General features: G+C 44.4%; 1 protein-coding gene across 1 annotated transcript; it reads right to left on the bottom strand.

The window, feature by feature from the left end:
- Positions 1-3,192: 3,192 nt before the first annotated feature.
- Positions 3,193-9,835, bottom strand: igsf8 (immunoglobulin superfamily, member 8). The gene is made up of 6 exons (XM_077014098.1): positions 9,571-9,835; positions 7,778-8,158; positions 7,227-7,673; positions 6,317-6,727; positions 5,765-6,190; positions 3,193-5,126 (listed from the first exon to the last, which is right to left on the bottom strand). The coding sequence occupies exons 1-6, from the start codon at positions 9,608-9,610 to the stop codon at positions 4,993-4,995; spliced, it is 1,839 nt and encodes a 612-aa protein (XP_076870213.1). The 5' UTR covers positions 9,611-9,835; the 3' UTR covers positions 3,193-4,992.
- Between the last annotated feature and the right edge of the window lie 781 nt (positions 9,836-10,616).

Genomic DNA, 10,616 nt, shown 5'->3' with positions numbered 1-10,616 from the left:
GTGATGTGAATGACCCAGCACCCACAGTTGATTAGGGGTCATGTGGCTCTCTGTTTTTATTGGATGATTGTCCCAACCACTACAAAACGTATCTAGGTCTTCCTGCAGTCGTGGTAGGAACACATAGTGGCAACAGAAGAATATGATCAAATTGAAAGAACTTAAAAAAATTAATAAAACACCTTGCACTCAACTTCTGAAACTTCCACTGAAAGTCTTAAACCTATTCAAGTTCATTCAATGTGTGTGTGTCATATTTTTGTCAATTGTGATTTTTCACCGCAATCGAAATTTGTCCTCCGCTTTTTACCCATCCGTGCAGTTAGAACACACACACTAGTGATTACTAGGGGGCTGTGGATCACACGTGCCCAGAGTGGTGGGCAGCCCTAGCCCGGCGCCCGGGGAGCAGTTGGGGTTAGGTGCCTTGCTCAAGTCATGGCCTCAGGTCTGGGAATCGAACCCACGACCCTCCGGTCACAAGACCAGTTCCCTACCACCAGGCCATGACTGCCCCGAGCGCATGCTCGGAAAAAGAGTTTCCCACTAGTTCCCATGACGGTTAAGGTTTTACAAAGTTTTTCAAAACTCACTTGGACATTATCTAGACTTTATCATGCCTACCTCTACTACAATGTCTGGTAATGTGTGGCACAAATTAATCTGGTTCACACATACAGTTCCTTCGTGTAACATTCAGAACATTTCCGGGTTATCGTGCATGTAGGAAAGGTGCTTATATCTTCCCACCCAATGAAAATTTGACCTATTACAATAAATCTTGCATATTACAGTACTCCAGGCAGCAGCTGTATTCTACAAGTTCATGGCATCTGTGAGGTGGTAGCTTTCAACTAGAAGTATCTATTTAGTTACACTAACCTTTCCAGATATAAAGCTGCTTTTTCCAGTGCTATGGACCATAAACATGAGGCGTGCAATGTCCACATTTTCAACTCCTTGATCATCACATATCCTAAAGCAGACACAAACATTAAATAGGTGTTTACATATAAAATGTGTGTGTGTATATAAATATATATAATGATCTGTCTTGTGACACGTCCAATTACCTGTTTAGAGTAATAAACAGAATAGAGGAAAAATGAAAAAATAAATTCCTTATCCAAAAGTAAACTTGAAGAGAAAAATTGTATAAAAAAACAATAATAACTCCAATTTGCCTGTCAGTCGTGGGCATCAAACCGAAGCCCTTTTTGTCCGAAGACCTCTTCACTAACCATTAAGCCATGGATACAATGCTAAAATATATTGATTACCCTGCATAATGAAGACAGCTCAGAAGAAAGACAGCTACTCGTCTGGTAAGGAATTAATAAATTAATGTAATGATTTTATGATAAATATAATAAATATCATAAAGCACAATGTGGACCGACGGACAGACACACATACACAGCTACGTAGATTAGATAGACTACACATTTTTGGAGGATGGAAAAAAAGCTGGAGCGACTTAGTGATTCTCTTACTGAATCTTAAAAACACCACATAGACAAATAAAAGAGTAAATACACTCACCGAAGTGGAGCCAATCCGATGCGCTGCCATAACTCTCCCTCTGTCCACCTGTGGCTTCAAACACCGGCCTCACGTGACCAGTGGAGCGTAATGTGATTGGTTGGATGTTGGTTCGATTGGAGACTAAATCGATTGCTCATCCTTTGTGTCCCGGATTTTTACTCTGAATTTCTTTGAACGCGTATTTTTGCCTCCAAAATTTTGAATACGTATTTTGTGAGACAAATTTGGCCAATCAAATTCGAGCAACTTGAAAAAATATCTTTTGAATTTTTTTAACGCTTGAAGTTATTTCATTGTATTTTGAATAATAAAAGTGAAAACGTGTTCTTGAAAATGCAAGCATTAAATTCAAAAGCAACAAAATTCAAATGCATAATTTCAGCACAAAAAAATGCAGTGCTTCAAATTCAAGGGCAAAAAAATTCAGTGCTTCAAATTCCAATTCAAAATTTGATGATACTGGTTTGTTTCCACATAACTGATGCTGGATTTAAAACACTGGAAAATGGTTCAATAAGGTTGCTCATAAGGATTGTTCTGGTAATCCCAAGACGTGATATCAATACAGGCTAGGAACATTTTGCTTTTCCCCTCATAACTGATCTTTGTAACAGCTACCACCTATCCTCACCCCAATGTCCGTGGTTAAGGGGGGAAAACAAACATCACTTACCATTTTAACTCATAAAAGTTCCGTAAACTCATTTTTAAATCTGCATTGATTGTTTCTGTCTCAAAAGTGTCATAAACCGTGAAGCAGTGTCCTGTATCGTGCATGACAGTGAAATGAAATCTCAAGTAGTGATTTGAACATTAAAGGATTACCAATAGAAATACAGTTTGAATGATTTAGGCACACTAATATGGAAGTTATTCTGTCTCAATACTAAGATGAAAATGTAATATGCATTTGCATTTATGTTTCACTCATACAAGCAACTTTGAGCTCAAAATTCAAATGCAATAGTTCCATTTACATTTGCAATGGGGTAGACGTCTATTCATATTTTATTTACACATACATTTTGATGCTTTATTTGTGCCTTTATTGAAATGAAAATGTATTTTCCCAAGTTCATGTGATCATGCAAAGGTTGTATAAAAATTGTAATTAAAATGCTATTTGTTTAATATGCTTTGCATTCCATGATAACACGTTTGAAATGTAATTTTCAACCTCACCACGCTAAAAAGATTTAAATATTCAAATTTTAATTGAGAAATAGCGCCTCCCCTGTTTGCAATAACATTACTTTACCAACAGCGCTCAAACTGTGTCAAAATTCATTTTGAAAATGCAATCCAAGCAGATTAATTCAAATTAGATTCCACCAGCCTTCCAATCAGATTCCACAGCCCTCCACTTTATTCAGCCAATCGGGTTCCACAGCTTTCCACCTCAGGCAGCCAATCAGGACGGGACTATATCATGCTAAGCAGTACAGGCGAGTTTTTTTAAACATGGCCGCAGAAGTGCTCATTAGATTAATTCAAAGGGTACCAGACGAGTCCTCAAAGTTGCTTGTGTGAGTGGAACATGTAAGTCCAATGCGCATTACACTTTCATTTTAATATTGAGACAGAAAAACTTCCATACACTAACTGTTAAGTAGTTGACCATTACATACAATCTTGGTTTCCTTAATTGATTCACACCCCTTTTGTTCTTTCAGTCTCATTTTTATTGATTACTAATAATCCTGAATCACAAACATTACACCGTACAGACATCAAACACAGTTGAATGTCAATACTTACAAAAGAGTGTGGATCTTTTAGTGGGCTTTTCAAAACAAATTCACAGCACTGACCTTTAAAAGCATAAACATTGGCATTTGACTTCTAATTCACACAGGGAAATGATCACAGCAAAATGCACTATAGACTAAAAGTGGTATGTGGTTCAGTTTCCATTGAAAACCAATCACTTGAAGCACATATGAATACCATACATTTCATCGACTAGCTAGGATCCCGACTCCAGGCCAGACCAATAAGAGAGGTACACGTTAAGGGCACTAGTTCAGGGACTGGAAGGAACACAGCCACTGAGCCGCCATACGGCACTAGCTCAGCGGCTGGCGATCAGAGTGGAGGGGGGGGGGGGGGGGGGGGGGTGTGCAAGGATTAAGGGCCAGTGAATAATGTGTTCCTCTCGTTAATTTGATAATTCCGCATTTCAATTACATTATGCTTCTGCACCAGAGGACAAATCCTCTTTTGCAAGCTGACTGCTGTAAACAAGCACCCAAGGTCACAACGTGTCATTTTTCCTTCCTTCCTTCCCCAGACATCCACTTCACAGTAACAAATCAACATTGGTGGAACAATGGGAAAAATAAATGTGCAAACATGCACTATAAAAAATGTAACAATTTATAAGAAAAGTACTTAAAAAGACTACAAAGTGATTTTTAAGGAACGTTTTGGTCCTTGTCCCCATAGGCTTGGTTGAATCTTGGCATCTGTTCATGTGGGTCTCTGCTGGCCCTGCTGTCCAGGAGAGCAGTAGCATCTTAAGTAGAGTCCCTGCGTTTGGACGTGTGTGTGCAGACATCCTAAGTGATGTTTACATCGCAGTGCTCCATCACATTGTTAGGGAGGTGACCACCAGCATTTATAAATGAGAATGTTCAAGTCAGTTATCAGCACAGTACAACTTATAATAATGCACTGCACATTCATTCAAGCAGAGGACTTATTTCACAGCAACAAGGTGAAAGGTCAGTTTCTAAAAATAACTGCCTTGCTTTTTCCTTCAGTGGTTCTAACTTCATTTCTACAGAATGGGGTGGCCATATGTATTTAGTCTACTGCACCCACTCAAAACCAGTGTGTAGCATCAAGGACTTCCCTGATTACTGGATAGAGTGCAAGGAGAGTGTGTGGGCTGAACACGGCACCCGGAAGGTCTTTATCTTTAACTCGACAGGATTCAGTGCAAAAGTGTGGGGGGTTCCACTGTTTTAGAAATACCATTGTAGCAATGGTAAAACATTTATGCCATGCATTAGACCTGGATGCCGTTAACATTTCAGAGCACATCACAAACACGGGGGAGAAAAGAAACAAGTAAAATACGAAAACTGCAAAAACAAACAGACTGGTGAACTTGGCCGTGTGTGTGTGTTCTGTAACAGCATAACGGCTGTAACCTTGACAGCTAGGCAAACAAAGAGTGAAAGTGTACTAGATCATCAGCCTGATAGGTGATGGCATGCATAAAACAGGGCGACAGCGTTCCTCGCTCTTCCGGTCTGGGCGATGAGTGACATCAGAGAAGTAGAACCCTTCCGTGAACCAGTCTTCACTGTACGCTCATAACTCAAGCCTGCCAGTGGGAATTGCTGCTCTTCAACCCTCCATCAAGTACACAAGTACACACTCTGTCTGACTTCTGGCACCTGTCAGTTCCCAGTAGTATCTACAGAGACACGGACCAACTTCCTACTTCCTTATTCGGGAACGCTGCTTGGCCAGTCTTTTCATGAAGCAGCATGTTACCGTGGCGATGACGAACACTCCAACAAACAGGGCAGAGGATACTCCAATCACCAGTGGTATTAAGAGGAGGTCAATAGCTGGACAGAAAGGGAGAGAAAATATACCCAGACGTCAGGTTGTGACACAGGGCTTCTGGTTAAGCTCACAGACACTTTCCAATCTGAATGCTTTCAGGAACTGAGCCAAAGACAGCGCTGACAAAGACAACATGCAGAAGAATCTTTGATACTCTGCATATGTAAAGACAAGCAGGGAACTCCCGACTGTCTTTCTTTTTCCAGGACACTCTCAGGAATTTCCCAGCCACCTTTGGAAAGCTCGGTGATGGCAAAACAATGTTCATGGAGTTTGAATGAATGAAATTATATTTATATATCTTATTTCAAGGATATAAATATATTTCAAGGTCAGTCACACACACACACACACACACACACACACACACACACCTTTCACATCACCGCCAGTATTATTTCAATACTGTGAGAAGTGAGAAGTAATGACCAATTAGCTTACAGGTCTATAAAGCTTTTGAGGAACCATCTAGCTTTATAAAGCTTTTGAGGAACCCAATATAGAAATGCAGAGTTTCCACCAGCAGTGATTAGAGGCAACAGACAACCCAAAAACACAAAATGTGGAAGAGAAAGGGGAAGAAGAAAACACAGTCTGTCCGTCTCTAGAAACCAAGCTGAACATGCTAATCTGAGCTTACCTCGCGCAAACAGGTAAACGCGCACCGTGCTTGACTCTGCCCTGGCACCCGTGTTGTACCAGCGCCCGTGTGGATCCTGGGCCCACACCTCTGCCTGGCACAGGTAATGGCCCTGGTCGTCTTCGCGTGCTGAAAATATTCGCAGCCTGTATGTACTGGCAGAGATTCGGTCGACACTCAAATCGCTTCCGTTATTGTAGATACGAGCCATTCCGTCGTAGGTCAGAGTTGCTAGGAGGCTGGCTTTAATTTCTTGTGGGGGTGTGTCGTCTTTCCCATCAGGCTCCACCTTCTTTTGCAGCCACTGCACTTCCACCTGGGTGGGGCTCGTGGTCACCACGGAGACGTTACACAGCAGGATGACGGTGCTGCCGCGCTTCGGGAATACCTGGTGCGGCATCTTGACGGCAGCAGACACACCGACATCTGGAATCACAACAACAACAACAACAACAAAAAACTGAGCCTGGAACTCAAGCTCCGCCCCTACATCTCTTGTGGAGCGAAATACCTTACAGTAGGGAGGCGGGGCTTTAAGCCACACCTACTCACCCTTCGTCCTCAGGCTGAGCCTCACTCCTTCCGACCTCTGCGTGATGGTGGCAGGGCTGGATGCCCTTGGAGTGGGCCGGCCGGCGTAGACGCTCACCGCACAGCGGTACGTGCCGGCGTCGACCGGGTGGGCGGCGAAACGCCGCAGGGAGAACCTGCCCTCCGCCTCCTTCTCCATGCTGCCCCCGCCACCCCTGCTGGCGTCGTCGCCCCAGCTCACGACCCCGTCGGGGTCCATCCGGGCCACCTCCACCTCCACGCCGCCCGCAGGGCCCCTCCGCATCCACTGGACCAGCAGCGCCGAGCGGTTCCCCCAGCCCGCGCCCGTCACCTGACATGCCAGGCTGAGAGGAGAGCCAGGCTGCAGAGAGACCTCGCCGGCCGGCTCCACGGCCACAGTCAGGGTGCCCGCTGGGGGAAGAGAGATGTGCTCAGTTACTCTAAGGCATTAACACTAAAGGAGTTACAGCATAGACTGGAGGTTTAAGAGAGGAGTTACAAAACACTTCTACTTAAAAGGTGCACTGATCTTAGGAATAGGAATAAATCGTTTATTTGACCTCTCCTAGTTTATCAGGATCTGGACATGGTCCCCAGGTCACACTTTGAGATTTGTGTACTTCATTAGTACGAGTCTATTCTAGTAAATGCTATGAGCTTGAAATAACTTTTATAGTAATGCTTAACCTGTATGCGCGCACACACACACACCATATAAAGAGACATTCACGGCCATGTCATTTTTAAACAGTAGGCCTGAGTTGATCCCGTTTATGTTCCCATTAAACTGGATGGGATGGTTCCTTTGGTAATAAAACTAAATGTGCCTTGGTCATCAGTGTTAAAGGTTGAGCCCCAAGAAGCCCCGACTTACACTAAATCACCCAAGATGATTTACGAGTCATCTCACCCAGAGGCTGTACGGAGAGGTTGCCCAGCTCCATGGTTCTCTGAGCGATGCGCTCCCATTGGCCAGACGGGTCCAAGATCCACTGCTCCGCCTCACAGTAATAGGCCCCCGAGTCCCCGGGTTCCAGGGCGCTCATCTTCAGCACATACAGGTCCCTGCCCGCCTCTCCAGTTCTCTTCTCCAGCCCGATCTCTCCGTCTCTGGTCCGCCGCTCGTAAGCGCTGCCCGGCACCACGCGCAGCTCGCGGTCCATGGAGATGATCTCCCGAAGGTTGTGTCCCGCAGAGCCGGACCCCGTGCTGCCCCGCACCCCAAATGTGAGGGACACGTGGGTGTGCTGCACGGATTGGACTGAGGCGGCGCACGTCAGCTCGAGTCCCGCCCCCTCCGGAAGAGGCTGGCCAGTTAGAACTCGCGTGTGGGTTATCAGCAACGTGTCCGGAATCACTATGTGAAACACGCAAACAGGATAAGTGGGACAAACCTTTTTTGTTGTTTTTTTTTTTTTTTATGAAATCATTCTTTTTTTGTTATGACTACTCATGAGCTACCTTTGACGGCCACAGAATCACTGTAGCTGCCTTGGTAACGTGCGTCGGTGCTTGGCGTGTAGCACTCATAGCGTCCCTGGTCGTCTAGGCTTAGCCTCTGAATCACTAGCCTGGCTTTGTCGCCCGAGTCCCTCTCCACCCGGACCTCTCCTGATTGCACTCGTTTCTGGAAAGGGGCGTAGGGAAACTCCCTATCTCGTGTGGACACCACCCCAATCTGCATCGTGTCTGCATCCTCCCGGTACACATACCACTCAAAATCCTGTGTCCGTGAACCCTCATAGCCCCTTACTGCACACGGCAGTGACAGGGGGAACCCTGCCACGCGGTACAGCGGGCCAGGGGGAAGGGTTACTTCGCGACACATGGCCCAGTGGAACTCTATGCGAGAGAGAGAGAGAGAGAGAGAGAGAGAGAGAGAGAGAGAGAGAGAGAGAGAGAGAGAGAGAGAGAGAGAGAGAGAGAGAGAGAGAGAGAGAGAGAATGAATGCAGGGGACAGTGGGAGGGAGGGAGAGAAAACATGCACCACACGAATAAGTACATGGAGCTGTGCAACCTTTACAAATTAACCACAGCAATCATTACATGGAACAAAAACTGTCCAATCGAACAAGCTGGCTTTCAGGGAGCAATCCATTAACAAGTTCACAGAGCTATCATTACTGCTTAAAGGACCCTAGTCAGAATCAAAGCATGAAAAAGCACAACCATTACTGTGGGATACTTAACATCAGCATGAAATAATTGTCCTAAGGGGATGTACTGTTAGCAACTGTTCTTGAGTTCAGTGAATAATTCATATAATAAATAAATGGGTAGACAAATGAGATCAAAGACTGAAAGGTCCTATGTGGGGAAAATAGCAATCGAACAAACAAAAAAGCTGTGTGGAGCTCGTCGCTGAAGCATGTTATAGCCCGTGTTTAGCTGTGTTTAGATGACAGTCTGGAGTATCTCCCTCATCCTTCTCCTCACTGGGCTTAAGGGCCTTGTTTACTGATTCCCATCCAACATAAACCAAGAGTCCACTGTTCAGCTAAACATAAGCGCTTTATCCAAGGAGCACACCGTGCGGTCATCATCCTCACACTATGTCAGAGCTGAAGACTCATGTTTCCCTTTTTTATGATGGTTCACTTATAACAATCTCAGTTTAGGGGAAGTTGATGTTATGTTGATGAATAAAATGTTATGTAATGAAACTCTGAAGAAGCCTTTTCTTTACTTCTGACTCAGTTTAACTCCAAACCTAAAAAAATATCCACAATGCAGACATTTCTCCTTATTTGGACATGTAGCCTGAACACACCTGCGCACACCCCAATTACGTTGTGGTGTGACCGAGGCGGTCCACGCCCAAACTGAATCCACAAAACCTGAAAAACGACACAGGTGTGTGTAATGGTTAAAGAAGTACCTCCCACACACTAGGTCGTGATGATAAGGGTCTGGGACGTGAAGATCACGCCATAAACTGCTCTCCCTCTTCAAAAACAACCCTGGGAAGCTTATTCTCAAACATTACTGAAATGTGCTGCGTTCAGTCACAATCTGACAGCTGATGTCAAGTCACGACGGAGGACACACATACACACACGTGTCCTTGCACCACAATAAACACCACCTACTCCTACAAATTAAAACAATATTAGTATCTAGTAGTCTAGCTGATAACCACGACAGCAGTCACATAAGACTGAGACACCAGACTGACCAGTAATCCTACTGTGCATGAAACTAAAGGGCCCAGTAGTTGGATTATATCCTGGTCTGGACTGAAACGTGTACTCACCCCACAGAAGGACGGAGAACAGTGTCCACCACGCTGCCATCGCCTTTTTGTTGCGTCCACTAGTCAAGACTGCTCAGTAAAAATCTCTTTCACTGGCGGTCTTGCTCAATATCGTCTAAATGGTCGTGCCGCGGCACGTATGTTTATAACCCGCTGCTTCCGACGCTGAAATATTCATCTTGAGTCATATTATTTCAAAACGTGAGGTGTTAATATTTCAACACCGCCCGCCCATCCACGAAAGCAAGGGCTCCGTCGTCCAGCTGGGGGGGCGGGACCGGGAAACGGTGCTCTTCACCCATTGGTCAGCAAGGCGCGTCCATAACGCCTTGAACCTGTAGGAATCATTGTTGCGTAAGTTTATTGTCCCACCCCCCAATTTGAATGAGCGCTGTCCGCACAAGCCAATCAAAACTCAGCTACACGATACACTCAGCTAGTGAACGTTGTTTTACAAAATCGCCAAAATGTTAATACAGGACATTATAAGGCATTCGAGGTACGTCAGGACAAAAGATTTGTAAAGATATTTATGGGACGTCTTATAAACGCAACGTATATTTTATGTAGCCTATGATTCTGGTCCTATTTTTTTTATCTTAGGCTACCCATTAAACTATTTAATTGTTGTTTAGTATATATACCCTATATGGGAAAAAGTATTGGGACACACATATTTGAATTCAGTTGTTTCATTTAGTCCGATTGCCACAGGTGTATAAAATCAAATACCTGGAGATCCATTCTGTTTGTGAAAGAATGACTCATTGACTGTGATGCCACCGTTGCAACAAATGAAATTTCGTCCCTCCTAGATCAGCTGTGATTGGTATTATTGGATGGGAGATTGATTGTGATGTCTCCATTAGCTCAGTGGGTTAAGCAGGCGCTCCCAGTGCCTGACTGCCAGGTTTCAAATTCTACCTTAGACAAGCATTTAAATGTTTTAGGGAAGTGTGTTGCTTATCCCATAATGGCGTTGCTAAAAGAGTAAGTACATCATCCTGTCAGTTGCCAATTAAGTCTATGAGGTTAACAGTTCACCT

Source organism: Brachyhypopomus gauderio, chromosome 8, assembly GCF_052324685.1.
Source record: "Brachyhypopomus gauderio isolate BG-103 chromosome 8, BGAUD_0.2, whole genome shotgun sequence".
NCBI lineage: Eukaryota > Metazoa > Chordata > Actinopteri > Gymnotiformes > Hypopomidae > Brachyhypopomus > Brachyhypopomus gauderio.
This window is presented reverse-complemented; position numbering and strand designations above follow the sequence as displayed.